This window comes from Gossypium arboreum, chromosome 1, assembly GCF_025698485.1.
Source record: "Gossypium arboreum isolate Shixiya-1 chromosome 1, ASM2569848v2, whole genome shotgun sequence".
NCBI classification, from domain to species: Eukaryota; Viridiplantae; Streptophyta; class Magnoliopsida; order Malvales; family Malvaceae; genus Gossypium; species Gossypium arboreum.
The window spans coordinates 118,432,587-118,452,238 of NC_069070.1; the positions used below are offsets into that span (position 1 = coordinate 118,432,587).

Sequence of the window (19,652 nt, forward strand, 5' to 3'; positions counted from 1 at the left end):
TAAACCTTAAACCCTAACACATAATCCCTAAACCATAATCCATAAACCTTAAAATATTAACTCATAAACCATAAACCCCCTAACCCCAATCCCTTTAACGCCTAACCCTTATCCCCTTAACGCCTAGCCCGTATCCCCTTAAAACCTGTTTTGGTGTAATGTATCTCTTTTACAATTATATAAGAAATCATTTAATATATAAATTAAAAAATACTAATTAATTTAAACCCTAAACCTCTTAACCCCTATCCCATAAACACTAAACTCTAAACCCTTAACCCTTAACCCTTAACGCTAAACCTTTACACCTTAAACTCTAACCCTAACCATTAAACCCTAATTAATCATAATCCCTAAACCCATAATTCATCATAAACCTTCAAATACTAGTTAACTCCTAAACCTTAAACCCTAAACCATATATCTTAAACCATAGTTAACTCATAAACCTTAAACCCTAAACCATATATCTTAAACCATAAACCATAAACTATAATGATAATTAATTCAATATTTTAAATTCAATACTATCTCTTTTACGATTATATAAGAAAATATTTAATATATTGTATAACCATAAATTTTAATAATTATTGTTTTAGGGTTATAGATTAGTGTTTATGATTTTTTTGGGTTTAGGGTTATATGACTTTAGCGTTTTCCCAAAAGCACCTCTAATGCTCGGTTTTTAGCGGCGTTTTCCAAAAGCGCCGCTAATGCTTTTGGTTTTAGCGCGTTTTGCCAAAAGCGCCGCTAATGCTCTATTTTCATGGCGTTTTAGGAAAAACGCGCTATTGTTCTAGTTTTTGTGGCGTTTTTGTAAAACGCCGCTATTGCTATGTGTTTTACAATTTTACGGCGTTTTTGATAAAACGCTTAAAAAAACGCCGCTAAAGCCCTATTTTCCTGTAGTGTAATAACGATATATAAACATATAAATATATGTATTAAAACTTATACGTAATAATAGAAACAAAATGTGTACGTAGTATTAAAATATATAAAATGCGATATTAATGAGACATATATACATAAAAATATGTGTAGTATATTAAAAGTATAGACAGGTATACATAAAATATATATATGTATGTAAAATGTACGTAATATAATATTAAGATATGTGCGTAATAGGAATATAATGTATATATATTTAATGAAAACATATGTGACATACAAATACCTAAAAACAATAATATTAAGCCACTACAGAAAATAGGGCTTTAGCGGCGTTTTAGCAGCGTTTTATCAAAAAACGCATAAAAATTGTAAAACACATAAATAGCAGCGTTTTACCAAAACGCCACTAAAAATATATAATAGCGGCGTTTTTACTAAAACGCCGCTAAAAACTGAGCATTAGCGGCGCTTTTGGCAAAACGCTAAAAGTCTAAAACAATAATTATTAAAATTTATGGTTATACAATATATTAAATATTTTCTTATATAATCGTAAAAGAGAGTGTTGAATTTAAAATATCGAATTAATTATCATTATAGTTTATGGTTTATGGTTTAAGATATATAGTTTAGGGTTTAAGATTTTGAGTTAACTATGGTTTAAGATATATGATTTAGGGTTTAAGGTTTATGAGTTAACTAGTATTTGAAGGTTTATGATGAATTATGGGTTTAGGGATTATAATTTAGGGTTTAAGGGTTAGGGTTGGAGTTTAAGGTGTAAGGGTTTGGGGTTAAGGGTTAAGGGTTTAGAGTTTAGAAAAATAATAATAATTAAAAATATTTAACTTGTTTATATTTAAAAAATTAAAAAATATCAAATGAAAATAAAATGAATATATTTATAAAAAAATTAAAACAATATCATTAGGTTTAAGTAAATTTACGTTAAGTATTTATAAATTTAATTGGAAATTTAACTTAAACGGGGTCGTTTTCTTTTTGAAATGTTTTCTTTTTCTCATGCCCGACACTAAAACCCCTAATTTTTAAAGTCATTGAATATATATTAATAAAAAAACATAATTGTTTAACTTAAACATGATTGTGCTTTAAGCATGATATTAATATATTTTATTTTTATTCAAGTCTCACTTCATTCAATATATGAGCCTAAAATTTTATCTAAGTATGCCCATATTAATAAAAGGCTTAACCTAAACCCAATTTAATATATATATATTTATATTATTTTTAATTTAATATTTAATATCCTATATATGTAATTGTATTTAAATTTTAATTTATATTTATTAAAATTTTATATGTAATTGTATTAGCATTTTTAATGTTGACATTGTTACTAAAAACATGGTCCCCGGTGAAGCAAGGTTAAAAACACCAGTTAAATCAAATTGTTAGTTGTTAGGATTTTGTCCTTCTTATAATTTACAAAAAAAAAAATCAAATTATCAGTATAAAACATGTCAAAATTAATTCTTAATGTAAATAAAAATTAATTAACATTAAAAATTTGGCAATATTTAATAACATAGGTTATTCAATAATTAATTCTTGCCAAATTTGATATTTTCCTTCTATAAAATGAATAACATAATTAAATTTAAGAACATATTTGTTGTGTTTCCATATTAGTTATTGTGAAAATTAATTCAATCCGACTAATTTTAATTCAAGTTAAAATAAACTCTTGCTAAAATTTATTCAAGTTAGGAATTAATATGTATTTTAATTCACATTAAAATTATTTTTCCAAAATTAATTAGTTAAATCGGTAATAATACAAAAAATTATCAAGAAATTAATAATAGTTGTATTGTGTAATTTTCATTTTATGTTTTAGGATATGAAAAATGCATGCCAAATGTCAATTTTTTACTTTGCCGCATCAACAACTTACCATAATTGGTTGAATAGAAGGCAACTAATTAAACTTAAATTGCATCAAATTAAAATTCATGTATACAATTACACATTAAATCAATGTTAATGTATAATTGGATCAAACTTAAATTGCAACCGAATATAGGCCCAAATAGGTTGGACACTATTGGACCTGTAGCCCAAGAAGAGTATTTATATTCTTGAAATATGGGCTAGACCCGGGATAGCAAACAAAATATAATTGTTTTTCAATTTAAAAAATGAAAACCCAAACCCTAAAATATCTCTGGGAGAGCATCAAACATGGAAAGAGTTTTCAAATTTGCCACTATTCGTACTGAGTCGGTGTTTTTCCTGTCTTCTTTTCATCTCTTTGTTTCAAAGAGCGGGAAACGAAGAAAAGCCTAAAGTTAGGGGTTTTGTGTTTTTTTTCTTCGAGTGATGGCGAATGTAGCAGTGGATAAAGATCAACAATGGCTAATGAATTTCCGTTTAAGGTAAGTTGGAAATCTTAATAATGCTTTCCTTTTTATTGTGTTTCCATTTATTGTTTTATATATATGTTTTTTTTTATCACAGAAAAAGAAGTTTGAAGTTGTTCAATGTAATGCTACTATAAATAAAGGTTTCTATATTTGTATTGATTTTAAACTCTTTTTTTAGGGGGGTTATATAATGTTAACTTTCGATGGCGTTCTTTGGTTTGTTCATCTTTGTTTCATTGGAGAGCTGATAGGTGAGTTAGTGTATTTTCTTTATTTTTTATGTTTATTTTATATATAAATTAATATTTGAATCTCACTGTTTTCTGTTTGTTTCTCGGGATTTTGCTTCTCGGTTTTCTTCCTTCCCAAATATCCTTTCTTTTTTCAAAATTTTCTCTTCTTCGTCCTCACACTTTCTGGGATTTTTATTCCGTTGTTATCAGTTTTCTTTATCAACTTTTTTTAATGATTTTATAATATTACAGGAATTGTTGTGTAAATTAGAAAGAGTGGGAGCTTTCAATTGTCATATCGATTCACGCAAACACAATAAGAAGTGAACAAAAAAAAAAAGAGTTCAAAACATCAATTCTTTGATCTCTTTTCAAGGTACCATTTTACTTGTGTGCTATGGACCATTTTCTTCAACTTTATGGAGGTTTTTGTCCAAGTATTAGTTGGTTTTATGTGGGTTGTTTGGCTGCAGCTTAAACCAGGTTTGAGCTACTATGCAAAAGATCCACAGGCTGCTGCAAATTCATTAACTTCTCTTCTTGACAAGGCAGAAAATGTTGTTCCGCTAGATTTACGATCAAAGACTGCTGTGAGAGTTGGGGTAGGTATTACGTTCATGCGTTATGCATTCTAAGCCTTTTAATTTGCTGAACAATGGGGCTATCTGTGTAGGCAATCTTTGGTCCGAGGGCATTAGGAGGCAAGGCATTTGATAAAATTTGCAATCGGTAATTTTATTTTCGGATACATGTTTGTTATGGCCACAGCATTTACTTTACCATTTCCTCAAGCTAGTGCAATTTAAATATGTATTTAGGTCAGGGAAATTTTGAAAAGTAGAAGCACCCTTAAATCCGAGGCAAATGGGGTCAAAATTCTGGACGGCTCTCAAGAAGGTTCTTATGGGTGGGTATGATATGCTGAATTTTCTTGTACTTTTATACTTTGCTTTTACTTTGCATCTTTATCGGGGTTAAAGTATCTTGGCGTCCCTATATTATAGCTAAAATGCAATTTAATCCTTGTATTATAGAACCGAGTAATTTAATCTTTAAACATTTGATATAGGCGCAAACAAGTAAAATTGATAACAATATTGATGTAAAATTATTTAAATGCTGATGTGGACTTTTCTTCTCAAATCTTACATAGTACATGAGTTGTACATGAGTTGAAATTCGACAATATGTATGTACTTAATTGAAAAAATGTTGCTACTTCAGTTCCATCTAGAGATCAATATTTTTGTCAGATTTCGGGGGTCTATGCTAGCTTTTAGATGGTTTCCCGTTAACATTGCTATCAATTTTACTTATTTCTCCAATGTCAAACATGGAAAAGATTGAAGGACTCAATTCTGTAATATAGTGGATTAAATTGTACTTTTGACTAAGTACAAGGACTGCTTGATATTTTAATCTTATAACTGGTCAACATGATCAGTCTTGCTTGAGAGATGCTTTCACGGTGGTGCCGGAGCCAATTGGAGAAATCTGAGGGGTTTCTCTAGGGTAACTTAGGGAAACTAGAATAAAGTATTTACGTGCTGTTAGGGCTAGGATCCGTTGTAATTTTTCCTACTGATGGAGCCAATGGACCTAATTTGGACTTTCTTAACCTCCATCTTCTTTTATAGGTGACAATAAATTACCTACTAGGGAATTTGGGAAGGACATATCAAGACACAGTTGGCATAGTTGATCTTGGTGGTGGATCTGTTCAAATGGCGTATGCCATTTCCAAGAATGTTCTTCAAGAGCTCCAAGTTTACCAAATGGACAGGACAATTATGTAAATGAAATGTATCTCAAGGATCAAAATATTACCTCTCTGTACACGGTACCCTCCATTTTAACAAAATAGGATTACATTAATGATTTGAAATTGAATATAAAGAGAAATCTTAATGGCTTGTGATTCCTTAAGCAGTCTTATCGATGTGTCTCTATTCAGTCATTTGTATAATCTTTATATTTTAGTTATATACTTATGGCTTTCTTGTGTACGTTATTTGCACTATGGCTTCTTGGCACTCGGCGAAATTTTGAAGGCCATCAAAGATTCCGCAACCCTTGCATCTTGGAGGGTTTTGATGGTATGTTTGAATTTCTTTGGTTGCAACCAACACTATAAAGTGCTGCTTTTTTAAATATATATATGTGTGTGTGTGTATTTGGGCTGCAAATGGTAGGCACGATTTATGAATTCAAGAACTAAGGTTATAGCTACGACGATGAAAATGTGGTAATTATCTCGTATTTGCTTCCCTCGCTAACTGTATTCATCTCTATTCTGAAACTTTGAATGCAATGAATAATGGAATAGTTCGAATATTGCCGGATTTAAGAGAAATTAATGTTTCTTTAACAATTATATTTGTTTGTTTGTTTTCATTTAATAGAAATTAATGCTTTGGATTTAGTCTAAAATCTCTCATTTCACCTTTTCCCACACTGTTGCTTAAATTTATCTGCTGCACCTTGAGGAATCCCCAATCCCATCTCCATCACTCTCCATGCATTAATTCCTATAGCAATATCAAGGGTGGCAATTTTAATTGACACATGACTTCTTTTGAACTTTTTGTTTTTCAAAGTTGACCACTAATTGGAAAAGATCATCTTTTCAAATGCAGATATATTATTTTGATCAAGGCACGGTGCTATTACGAGAGCCGGATCCTTGGTGCACACCATGGCTTGATTTCTACATATGCATTAGAAACAATGATTTTATATATCATTAATGTCTTTCATTCATCCTTATTTTGTTCTATTTGTATTTTGTTAGATTTACGGTGTAGTATGATAAGTGCGGTATTTTGTTTGGCGGGATGTATTTATATCATAGATTATTCTTCTTCTCAATATTTTGATAATGAATTTTAATTTTTTTATATTTTTTAGGACTTTTACAATATTTTATAATATTTTATTTTTTTTAATTTTTATGACATTTAGCGGCATTTGTGGGAAAAGCGCCGCTAAAGGTCCTGACCTTTAGCGGCGTTGTTTTCAAATAAACGTCGCAAAATTTAGCGGCGCTATCTATAGCGACGTTTTTTGCGGCGTTTGCAAAAACGCAGCTAAAGGCCTAAAAAAACGCCGCTAAAAGTCAGTTTTGCTGTAGTGAGCTATTAATAATGCTATATAACATATATGTACATATACATATATAATGAAAATACATACTACTATGTAATAATAATAGAAATACAAAAGAAAAAGCAATAAAAGTATTAAATTAAAGTAATAATATATATATATATATATATATATAAAACTACATATATAAATGTGTATATGTACATATAAAATGTACACTAATATATAATGATAATAGTGATAATAATAATAATGTTAAAATGCAAAAGTAAATATAATATGATAGTAATATTAAAATAAAGTAATTAAAATAATACTATACATATAGAAAATGTATATACGTACATATGCATTAATATATATTAATAGTAATAATAATAACCATATAGGTGATAATAATAACGATAATAATATTTAAAATATACATAAAAATAATAAAAGGTATGTATATATATATATATATATATAATAATAACAATAATATAGCAAAAATAATAATAATATGTTAATGAATATGATAATAATAATAATAATAATAATAATAATAATAATAACAGTTAAAATAATGCTAAAAAAATAGAGTAAAAATAATATAAAAATCAGGTTAAATCTCAAAGAAGAGACCAGATTCGAAACTAAAATAGAATTTTGGGGCCAATTCGAAAGGAAATATAAAAAGGGGCACCTATTTGAATACGCGAATAACATACGGGGGCCAAAAGGGCAATTTACCTGAACCCTTAAAACGACGTCGCTAAAGGAAGGACCAGATCGCAAACCGTGGTGAACTTCAGGGCTAATTTAAAAGAAACGGAAACTTGATTGCAAAATGTATAAAAAACGGAAGGACTGCGCAAGCAATTAGACCATGCTTGCAAAAACATGCGGATCCTTCAGGCAGACGGGTCGGGTAGTGGATCGGGTAGCTAAACGACGTCGTTTTGGGTGCTGAATGCACGCCCCAAAACGACGTCGTACCGGGGGCCTTTAAAAGTCAAGTTTTTTTTTTTAAACTTCATTTTTCATTCCTTCCAGCAAAAAAAAAAAAGCTGAAAACCTCTCTCCCTCTCTCCTTTCTCTGCAGCGAGCCCAGAAATCGGCAAAGAGCCGACCGTCTGCCGCCGTGTCATCTGCGGTGCCGGCCACCGTATATGGTGGCCGAAAATCGCTCCAGGTATGATTTTTTTTTATATTTTTTTTCTATTTTATATATGTATAGGCATGTGAATAAATAGATTAAAAAAAGAAAAAGAAAGAAGACAATGATGATAATAAAATCACCTTGCAATATTAGATTTCGATTCTTTGTTTGAACTGTTTTCTGCCTTTCGATTTTGCTGAGATTTCAGTTTTTTTGCTTTTTGATGTTGATGAAAAATCTCTGTTTTGTATTCTTTAAGATCTAATAATGCTTTTCATTTTCAAGAAAAATCGACCGAAAAAATGGTCCTTGATTTGGCTTTTTAAATAGCCATTTACATGCCCCTCTTTTAATATCTGTCTATTCTTGTTTAATGTATTGCAGGTGCAGCCAGGGCGGTGGATTTGACTTGTCGGTGGAAGCAAAGGTAGTGGCCAGGCAGGTGGCTCTAGGGGCGGTGGCCTAGGGTGAAAAGTCTAGGGTTTTCTTTTTCTTCTTGTATTTGGGCTGTTAATTGTTTTGGGTTGAACTAGGGTTTTAATTTGTTTGGGTCTTTAGTGGGTTTTGGGTTTATGGGTTAGTTATTTGTTTAGTTTGGGCTTCTGTTAGGTTTAGGGGGTTGTTGGTTTTGTTTATTGGGTTAGGGGATTTTGGGATTGAGCTAGGTTAAAATTTGGGCCTGTACAGTAGTCGAAATCAAGTTATTCAATTTCTCATTCAAATTCAATAAGTGAAATAAGAGACATAATTTTTGAGAAATTTTGACTTGTACAAATTTCGAAAAAAATTGGGGAAATTTAGGGTTTTTAAAAAATTGGAAAATTTTGAAGCTAAAATTTTATGATATTTTAAAGTTAGAACTTATGTTGTTTAGATTTAGTTATTTAATTTTTGTTTTATTTTTTTTCATATAATGTCATATCATCCATATAGAATTGGTGATTTAGAAATAAATTCACACCTTAAATTTTCTTTGATTGGTTTAACATTTACTAATTAGGGTCTTAATTTCATGTATCATAATAATACATAGATTGATATATTAGGTACTATATTAAATATTTCTAAAGTACCAAATTAGATATTTAAAGTACAAGTACCATATTAGATGTTTTATGAAAATATAAGATCTAAATAATACATAAATTAATAATTTAAATACCACATTAGACATTTTAAAATATAAATATAAATACTTAAAAGAAAAGAAGTTTAATTAACGCTTATCCCTGACCACCTATTATAAATGGCTGTATTTTGACTTTATGTTCATATCTTTAATCTATAGCCTGTATTCTGAATTCTCACATTTTGTCTATATAGTAGTTGTGTGGTTGATTGTAATAGTGGTCATCGATGAGTGTGGCGGATAGTCACCGGTGTCCACCGACGCCAAATCTGAGTTTGGTATTAAGATTTAAAGGATCTTATTTGAAGGTTTAAATATATAATTTTGAAATTTAATGAAATTATTTAATGAGACAAATAGATAAATTTAAAATAAAACATATTAAAGTAATTAATTTTTATTTTAAAATTATATAATATATTTGAATTTGTCACGTGATGCGCATTGTTATAGGTTGCATGTGGCACATTATAAGTTAGAGGTGGTATTCAAATTTATTTTCAAACAATGTTGAGGGTTCGGAGTAAACCATGTAATGGACTAAAACGTTGAAGTACTAGGAATATTTTATGTCTGAGTAATAATTTGTAGGCTAAATTAAATATTAAACCATTTATCTTTAATTATATATATATATTTCCTCATAATAACACAGTTGTATCTATAATCAGGGCGGAGGCAGGGGGTGGCATGGGACCCTAAAATGTAAAATTTTATTTTGGCTCTTAATTTTTTTTAAAAATTTTAAATTAGTAAAAGTAAAATTGTACTTTAGCCTCCTAAAATTATAAAAATTTAATTTAATCCTTTACAAATTATAAAGATATAAACTATAAAAAATTAAAACTTTATCCGACACCCCTAAAAAAATTGTCTGGCTTCACCCCTGTCTATAATTCTAGTCCTACCTTAATAATTTCAGGGTCAGATATGGAGCAATTTCTAGAGTCATGAGTGTGAAGTGAAAAATTAATATCAATTGAGCAATTTCTAGGGTCCAATTTTCTTTTATTTGTTTTGACATTTCAACACTTCATTATTTTTATTTTTAGCTTTTATATTCGTTTATTTTTTTTTTCAAATAGACACCTAAATTTTTTTAAATCAATTTGAATACTTAAATTACATTTTTTCACCATAATATTTTCATTAATCAACTGTTAATCAATCAAGGTCAATAAAAATGTGACTCGATCATGTAGTGATGTGGCAAAAATTATGCACACGATCACATAATTTATTTATTTATTTTTTCATTTTTCTTATGTTTTTCTCTGTTTCTTCTTTCCTTTCATTAGTCCCGCCATTGCTTTTTTCACTGCAACCCCCCCCCCCCCCAAAAAAAAAAAGCCAAATCTTTTAGTCATTTTGTTTCAAAAAGAGAACAAAAATGGAGAAAATTGTTGAAGGTAAGCGAATATGTGTAGCAAATTCTACCAAAATTATAAAGGTTAAACAACCATTTCAACTCTCCTTAATAATAGAGAAGCATCACTGTATCAATATAATTCCTTTTCAATTAATTTGATTTAACTTTTGACCAAATTTTTTAATTTTATTTTTGGTTCGCAGCCTAATTATTTTTTCAATTACAATGATTTCAGTGAAGATTTGTTTGGTTCATACACAAACGTTACAAGGAAATATTTAAAGTTGGAGTGTTGGTAACTTTTAATTTCACATCTCTTGCACATTATTTTATATATTTAACTTTATTAAATTATATAATTTTAATTTAATGCAAAATAATATTACTTAAAAACATTGATACATTAATTTAAATATTTCTTCAAACTCGTGTTTATATATATTGTATTACATTGATTATTCAAAAAACAAAGACATTATTATTATTATTATTATTATTATTATTATTATTATTATTATTATAAAAAGTATTTTGTATTTTACGTTTATTAATTTTTATTTGTAGGATGACCTTAACCCATGTTAAACTCTTAAATTAAATTACAAAAATGTAAAATTGACAGCTTCAATTGTTTTGGTTTCAGATTTAAAGTTGGAACATTTTGTGTGAAGCAAGGAGACCCACCTTTCAACTCTGCTTTTTTAATATATTATATCTTCATCTTCATCTCAAGTGGTAAGCTTCGAATTTTTCGTCACCATCTTTCATTTCTTTTTGTGGTTCACGTCAAGTGTATATTTTCTACCATTTTGCTTAAGCTTAGCAGAATTGTTATTTCAATTCAGATTAACGACAATGGCGGGAGAGTTTTGCTTGGCTGCTGCTTCTAATGCCGTAGGAACACTGATGGTTGACTATTTGGTGAAGCCAATAGACCGTCGTATTCGCTACTTATTTCGTTTTCATAAGTTAATTGAAGACCTCCACCAACAGCAAAGCAATCTGAAAAGAGAACAAACTCGAGTTGAAGAAGACGTTAAGGAGGCAAAACTGCAGATTCACACTCAAGTAATTGAGGACTATGTAGATGAATGGCTGAAAAATGTAGACAATGCCTTGAAAGATGTACAGAATTTGGACAGCAGAGTTGAAGAAAATAAGAGATGCTTCCGTTGGTGTCCTAATTGGTGTTGGCGATATCAATTAGGCAAGGAGATAGAGAAGAAGACAGTGTATATCAGTAAACTTGTAGAAGACTCTCACTTTGAACGAATCGGCCATCGTGCGGAACTTCCTGGCCTAGAATTCTTCACATCTAAAGATATTGTGGCTTCCAAATCTTCAACTGCTGCATTCAACAATATCATGGAAGCATTAGAGGATGACAAAGTTAACATGATCGGGGTGTGGGGGATGGGAGGGGTCGGCAAAACCACCATAGTCAAAGAAGTCGGTAAAAAAACCAAAGAATTAGGATGTTTTCGTAAAGTTATTGAAGTTGTTGTTCCCAAAATTCAATCATTGAAAATATTCAAGATAAAGCAGCAGATTTCTTGTTCTTAGAGTTCAAGAGTAAAACTAAACAAGGGAGAGCAGAAGAATTATGGCTTCAATTGGAAAAAGAAGTCCTCATAATCCTTGATGATATGTGGAATGAGGTCCACTTTAAAGAGATAGGCATTCCGCTAAATAAAAATGGGAAGGGATGTAAAATCATTTTGACAACACATCGCAAGACAGTATGCGAATCCATGGAATGTCAAGTTATTATTCCGATGGATGTTTTGGAAAGTGATGAAGCATGGGCTCTATTTAGAATGAAAGCTAAGCTTAATGAAAGAGTTTCAAGGGATATTCTTGAGGAGGCTGAGAAAGTTGCGAAAGAATGCAAGGGTCTACCGGTAGCGATTGTAACGCTAGCAGCGGCTCTAAAAAGTACAAAGACCCGTAAAGGATGGGAAGTGGCCCGTAAGAAACTTGAAAGCAGTAGATTAGTGGAAATCGGTAACATTGGAGAAGAAGAAAAAAATGCCTACTTGTGTATCAAGATGAGTTATGAATACTTGAAGAAGGAGACGAACAAGAAATGCTTCTTATTGTGTGGTTTATATCCAGAGGATCATTCAATTAAAGTGGAAGATTTGGTGCGATATGCTTGGGGTTTGGAGTTATTTGGCAAGGCTGACTTAATTGGAGAAGTGAGGTTTGAAGTTTTGGAAGCCATTGATTACCTCAAAGATTCTTGCTTGCTGTTAGAAGATGAAGTTGAAGATGAAGATGGAGATGGTGAAGGTATGGTCCTTAAACTCTAGAGCTTATTCCTTTCGATTAATTGATATTTTTGTAGATTTAGGAGTAGAATTGTCTTTAGAAGTCCAGCAGCTCAGCCAAACTAAACCATCTTTAGACTCAATTAGAGAATTATTATTTGTTTATAAATAATATCATTTACATATAAGTGTGAACTTCGAATTAACAACTGCAAGTCATTAATGAAAATAAAAAAATTATATTATCTAAATAAGTAATTTTATTATTTCAATTTAAAATAAAATTAATATTTAAAAATAGAATTCACGTTGTATTAATCTACTTGAAAATAAATAAAATTTAAATATTAAATTCTCATTAATTTATTTTAATTTCAAATTCATAAAAATTTTCTATTAAAGTATGTTAATAAAATAAAATAAAAATATAGTTGATTAACCTACAATTACATCTAAACTTTTAATTTTATGATAAAGTTATTAAATTCTCACAAAAGCTAATTATATAAATTACAAGAAATTTTTACTTTTAAGAACATATTGACAAATATTATTAAACATCCAAGTTTGAAATTATGTGTTTTAGATGTTAAAAAAATGAAATTATTAGTAAAATTGCAAATTTCATCAATGTCATATGATATATTAATAAATTTATTAGTTTTAAAGATAAATATTTATAATTTAATAATGTATGATACATAACATATTAATAAATTTATTAATTTTATAATAATTATAAATTAATAATATTTTATCTATCCTATATTAATGAAATGTATCAAATACTTTACGTAATATTTCTTCTTTAAAAAGTTTGGATAATCTAATTTGTTCATAAAAATTTCAAATTAAAATAAAATATCATTTATGTGGTCAACATATTTAAATATAAATAGCATGTGGTACAAATTTCTGTGGTAGATTCAATCGTTAATCTCTTACAGTTAGCTAAGCAAAAAATTGTGAATGATACTAATATCAAAATTAATAATTTTAATAGCTGGATAATCGAATCTAAATCTCTCGAATGATAAATTTTCTAATTTATTCATAATATATTAACAAAATAATTTATTGTAAGAAATTAAAAAAAATGTCGGTAATCAAATTGATATGAAAATATATAAACAATGAATATCAAATATTAATAAAATAATATTTTGGCCAAATATAAATTTTGAACATCATATTATGAAGTAAATAAAATTTATCGAAAAGTTATAGATTTCAAAATCATATTAAAGAATCATAATATTTTGATAATAAATATATTAAAATTTATAAATATTTAGTAATACATATTTTATACTATAAAATATGATTATTTTAATAAAATAAATACGAGTATTTCATTTAGCCATTATATATTTTGTTCTTCCTATAATATATAACTTCAAAATAAGCTTTAATTAGATATTTGTTCTTTTAAGTCTTTATTATTAGAGGTGTTCATAGTTTGAGTCGGGCTAGGTTTTGGTTTAACTTGTCTATGATATTAATAACTTTATATTTGCTCAAGCCAAGCCAAAACGAACCCAAAATATTAATCTAAAATTTTGCTCAAATTTACCCATGTTTATAAATAGCTGACTCATGCTCATTCTAGGTTACCCATAATATTTAATATTTTAGATTTTAGATTTTAGATTTTTTTCTTATTAGTAAAATTTTAAACTTTTGACATATTTTTAATCTTTTCATACTATATTATTATTTATTTTATGTGATTTATATTTCATAATATATAAAAATAAAATAAAATTTTATTACAAATGTATTCTCTTTTATTTTGGCTTGATTAGGTATGTTAAGTTACATGACATAGTTCGTGATGTTGTTCTATGGATCACATCTGAAGAAAAAAGTGGTTTTATGATCAAATCTAGATTGGAGTTACTAAATAAAAGCTCTGAATCTAGTAAAGCAATCTCATTGTTGGACAGTGAAAAGAAAAAATTTCCTGATAGATTGATGCATTCAAAGCTTGAGATCCTATTGCTTAAGAACTGCGATGTACAAGGTACATGTTTTCTAGGAATGAGAGAACTAAAAGTTTTAAGTCTTACAGTTGTAGATGATTACACGGGGTTTATTTCCTTGTATGCTCTTATGTTCCTGCCAAAACTTCGTGTTCTGCATTTGGAGAATTTTGAGGACTTTTCGTTCCTTGGAGACCTAAGGACACTTGAGATTCTAAGTTTGAGTGGTTCAAAATTTGAGGGTTTAGCAGATGAATTAGGGAGGTTGGAAAATCTAAAGATGTTGGATCTTGTTGGTGTTAGACACACTTTATCCGGATGAAGTAAGAACTTCAAACTGGACTTCAACAACAATGTAATTTACCCGGATGAAGAATGAAGAAAAATGCTTGAAATTCAAGCTTTGAGCTTCAAGCAGGAATAGAAACAGAATTTAGAAAGCAAAGAAAAGTGGAGCATATGGAAGGAAAAATCAGATGATTCATTCAAAAGAAACTTTGGCTCAAGGCCATTACATATACCAGACATTTGCTGGTCAAAATAAACAAATTCATCACCTAAACACTACCTAAATCCACCTATTACATTGGAACTAAGTGATATTACTTGCACACTTGAACAAAGCTGGTAACCAACTCTTTGACCATCAAGTTACATCAATTTGTTATCCAAACATAATTAAAAATGAACCAAATTACAAAAACATTGTTAAAAAGTAACAAAATGAAAATAAGACAAAACAGTAGCATTAACATCATCAGATGCATGTATTTCACCCGGAAAACTTATGTCCATAAATTTGCATGAACTGCATGTCCACCTTTGTTGCTGTATGTGTTGCATGGGAACTAACTTCAACACTCCTCCTTAGTTTCCATGCTTGTAACACCTAGCTGCTTTCTCAGTTTTATAAACCTTGACACACCAAGGGCCTTTGTGAAAATGTCAGCAACCTGTTCCTCTGAATTGCAATGAATCAGCTCCACCTCTCGAGCTTGTTCCATCTCCCTTATCATATGTAACTTGATGCTGAAGTGCTTCGTTCTACCATGGAAGATAGGATTCTTTGCAATTGCAACAGAAGACTTGTTATTACAAAAGATCTCTGTTGCCTCCCTTTGATGTAGGTTAAGATCAGCTAGAATTTTTCTTAGCCAAATGGCTTGATTTACAGCATTGGCGGCTGCAACATATTCAGCTTCTGTTGTTGATTGAGCCACCATTGATTGTTTTCTTGAGCTCCAACAAAACATAGTTGAGCCAAGGGTAAAAGCATATCCAGAGGTGCTTTTCATATCATCACTTGAACCAGCCCAGTCACTATCAGTATAGCCTTTCAACTTCAAACTTTCAGCTTTGTTGAATAACACACCATAGTCAAGAGTGCCTTTGATGTACCTTAGCACTCTTTTTGCTTCTTGAAAATGCTGGACATTAGAGCAATGCATAAACTTGATAACATACTCACAGCAAATAAGATATCTGGCCTAGTTGTTGTCAAATATAATAAGCAGCCAACTAGGCTCCTATAGGTAGACTCATTGATTGGTTCATGATCTCCTTGGCTTGACAACTTCATTCCAACAGCAATAGGAGTGCTCATTGGCTTACAATTCTCCATTGAGAACTTGGACAAAACCTTTAAGGCAAATGTTCTCTGTCCCAAGAAGATTTCTCCTTCTATTTGGCGCACCTCCATTCCCAAAAAGTATGTCATTAGCCCTAAGTCAGACATTTCAAACATGTCCTTCATTTTGGCTTTGAATTCAGCCTACATGTCTTGATCTTCTCCGGTCACCAAAAGGTCATCAACATAGAGGGATACAATAAGCTGTATTTTAGCTTCAAATAAGCTGTATTTCAGCTTCATTCTTCTTGACATATAGTGTTGGCTCACTAACACTTTTTTTAAATCCCAAACTAACCAAGTAACTGTCAATTCGAGCATTCCAGGCTCTAGGAGCCTATTTCAGGCCATACAATGCCTTCTTAAGCCTGTACACCATTTGTTCTTTGCCAGACACAATGAATACTTGAGGCTGATCAATGTATATCTCTTTTTCAAGGAAGCCATTTAGAAATGCAGACTTCACATCAAGCTGGTGGATTTTCCACTGCATTTGAGCTACCAAGGCAACCAGTAGCCTGATGGTGTCTAGTCTGGCTACTGGTGCAAATGTTTCCAAGTAGTTCAGGCCATATTTCTGACTGAATCCTTTGACTACAAGCCTAGCTTTCAGTTTGTTCAAGCTCTCATCAGCATTTTTCTTGGCTCGATAGACTAATTTTACTCCAATAACTTTTCTCTTGGCTGGTCTAGAAACCAATTCCCACATGGCAATTTCATCAAACATTGCCTGTTTCCAGCCTTTATCAGCTTCAGCTTCTTCAAAACTGCATGGCTCCACTATGGCAACTTGAGCTCTTTCATAAATTTCAGCCAAAGGTCTAGTGCCTCTGACTGGCATGTCATCAATGTTCATTTTGGGACTAACTTGATTAGGTTCAGCATGACCAGCCATCAGCTCTTCAGAAACAGCCTCTGGCTCATTCTTCTCCCAATTCCAGCATTCTTTTTCATCAAAGATCACATCTTTGCTTACTTGAATTTTGTTTGTTAAAGGGTCTAAGATCCTGTAGCCCTTCTTGACCATACTATACCCGGCTAAAATACCAGGAATAGCTCTTTTGGACAACTTATCCCTCTTTACAGCTGGTATTTGGCTGTAACATAGGCAACCAAAGACTTTCATATGAGCCAATGATGGCTTGAACCCGAACCAGGCTTCAAAAGGTGTCTTGTGAGCAAGTGCTTTGGTTGGAAGCCTATTCTGAATGTAGATAGCAGTATTGACAGCTTCAGCCCACATGGTCTTGGGTAAATTCTTCTCAAACAATAAACATCTGGCCATATCCATCAAGCTCCTATTATTCCTTTCACTTACACCATTTTGTTGAGGTGTATAAGTGTTGGTGAGCTGGTCTTTAATACCTGCTTCATTACAAAAGGTATTAAACCCGGGTGAAGTGTACTCTGTTCCATTATCAGACCTAAGGATATTGAGTTTACAGCCTTCTTCAGTTTCTGCTGCAGCTTTAAATTTCTAGAATATTGAAAATACTTCATACTTATTCCGGAAAAAGTATGCCCAACAATACCTGGAGTAATCATCAATAAATAAAATGAAGTATCTGCTTCCATTCAATGATTCAGTCTTCATGGGGCTACACACATTTGTGTGTACAAGTTGCAGCTTCTCAGAGGCTCTCCATGCTTGATTGGTAGGAAATGGCAATCTTGCTTGTTTTCCCAATTGACAGACCTCACATACCTCTTCTTCCTCAACAGAGTTGGTGAAGTTTTCAACCAAGTCTTCACTGATCATCTGAGTCATTGATCTGAAGTTGGCATGCCCAAGCCTTTAGTGCCAAAGCTTGGAATCTTCTGTAGAGGCAATGTAGGCTGAGTGTAGGTCATTTGGCCAGCTGACTTCAAAGCATTTATCGGTCATAGTGACTGACATGAACTTGGATCCACTTAGATCACTTATCTGGCATTCTTCACCTTTGAACACAACAGAATAACCTTTCTCAAGCAATTGAGCAATGCTGAGAAGATTTCTGTCAATCTCAAGTACTAGCAGCACATTTGGAATGACTTTATTGCCTGTAGGAGTGCATATCACCACATCTCCTTTTCCTTTAGCTTTTATGAACTATCCATTACCAACTTTCACTTTGGTCTTGCAGCTTCTATCCAAAGTCTTAAAGATGGTTGCATCAGGTGACATGTGGTTAGTGCAGCCACTGTCTAACAACCAACCTTTTGAACCTTTCTTCTGGCCAGCTGAGCATGAAACAGTAAAGACCTGCTCTTCATGGTCACTACTATCTTCAGCCACTTGAGCTTCAGCATTTTTGTATTGTGCTTGATTCTGGCCAGGTCTGCCCTTTTGTTTGCAGACCCTTTCAACATGCCCCTTCTTCTTGTAGTGTTGACACAAAACATCTGGCCTGAACCAGTATCTGGCCTCTGGATGACCAGGTTTTTTACAAAATCTGCAGAGTCGATCTTTTCCTCTTGCAGCATCAGGCTTAGGCCTATTTTCCAGTTCTTCTTGTCTTTATAGGCTGAGGAACTTGAAGCAGACTTGGTTTTAGCTTGGAAAGCACCCTCTTGGTGCTCCTCCATCCTGCTAGCTCTCCTTTGCTCCTGAGCATAGAAGGCATTAATGAGCTCAGTTAAGGAGATGCTTGCTAGGTTTCTTGAATCCTCTAAGGAGGATATTTTTGCTTTATACCTTTCTGGTAAGATAGAGAGCACTTTCTCCACAATCCTTGCCTCATCAAATTGCTCACCAAGGAGCCTTATGCTATTAACTATAGCCATGATTCTGTCAGAATACTTCTTGACAGTTTCTTCTTCCTTCATCTTCAAGTTCTCTAACTCCCTTCTCAAATTCAACAACTGCTGCTGCCTTGTCCTCTCAGTACCTTGGAACTCCTCCTTGAGTTCGTCCCAGGCTTGTTTTGGTGATTCACAAGCCATGATTCTAGTAAAAATTACATCAGAAACACAGTTCTGAATGCATGACATGGCCTTGTGCTTTTTACTTTTTTCTTCAGAGTACTTCTTCATTTGAGCCACTGTTGGATTTGCTCTCAATGGTTCTGGTTCAACATCTGAGTTAACTACCTCCCATAGATCAAATGCCTGGAGGTAGGTTCTCATCTTGACTACCCAAATGTGATATCCTTCTCTATTGAAAACTGGAGGTGCAGCTGGTGAGAAGCTTGATGAAGCCATCAGTATGTGATCCAACTATAACAGGTCCACTAAGATAAGGGCTCTAGATACCAATTGTTGGTGTTAGACACACTTTATCTGGATGAAGTAAGAACTTCAAACTAGACTTCAACAACAATGTAATTTACCCGGATGAAGAATGAAGAAAAATGCTTGAAATTCAAGCTTTGAGCTTCAAGCAGGAATAGAAATAGAATTTAGAAAGCAAAGAAAAGTGGAGCATATAGAAGGAAAATCTAATGATTTCATTCAAAAGAAACTTTGGCTCAAGGCCATTACATATACCAGACATTTTCTGGTCAAAATAAACAAATTCATTTCCTAAG

General features: G+C 31.6%; 3 protein-coding genes across 3 annotated transcripts; 2 read left to right on the plus strand and 1 right to left on the minus strand.

Annotated features, from left to right (window-relative positions):
* Positions 1 to 11,122: 11,122 nt before the first annotated feature.
* LOC108481183 (putative disease resistance protein At5g05400) lies at positions 11,123 to 11,830 on the plus strand. Its single transcript, XM_017784344.1, has one exon. The coding sequence runs from the start codon at positions 11,123 to 11,125 to the stop codon at positions 11,828 to 11,830; it is 708 nt and encodes a 235-aa protein (XP_017639833.1).
* A 188-nt stretch (positions 11,831 to 12,018) lies between these two features.
* LOC108481184 (probable disease resistance protein At5g47250) lies at positions 12,019 to 14,841 on the plus strand. The gene is made up of 2 exons (XM_017784345.2): positions 12,019 to 12,559; positions 14,366 to 14,841. The coding sequence occupies exons 1-2, from the start codon at positions 12,019 to 12,021 to the stop codon at positions 14,839 to 14,841; spliced, it is 1,017 nt and encodes a 338-aa protein (XP_017639834.2).
* A 3,100-nt stretch (positions 14,842 to 17,941) lies between these two features.
* On the minus strand, positions 17,942 to 19,326 carry LOC108481185 (uncharacterized). The gene is made up of 2 exons (XM_017784346.1): positions 18,343 to 19,326; positions 17,942 to 18,235 (listed from the first exon to the last, which is right to left on the minus strand). Exons 1-2 carry the CDS (start codon positions 19,324 to 19,326, stop codon positions 17,942 to 17,944), a joined length of 1,278 nt encoding a protein of 425 aa, XP_017639835.1.
* Positions 19,327 to 19,652: the final 326 nt, after the last annotated feature.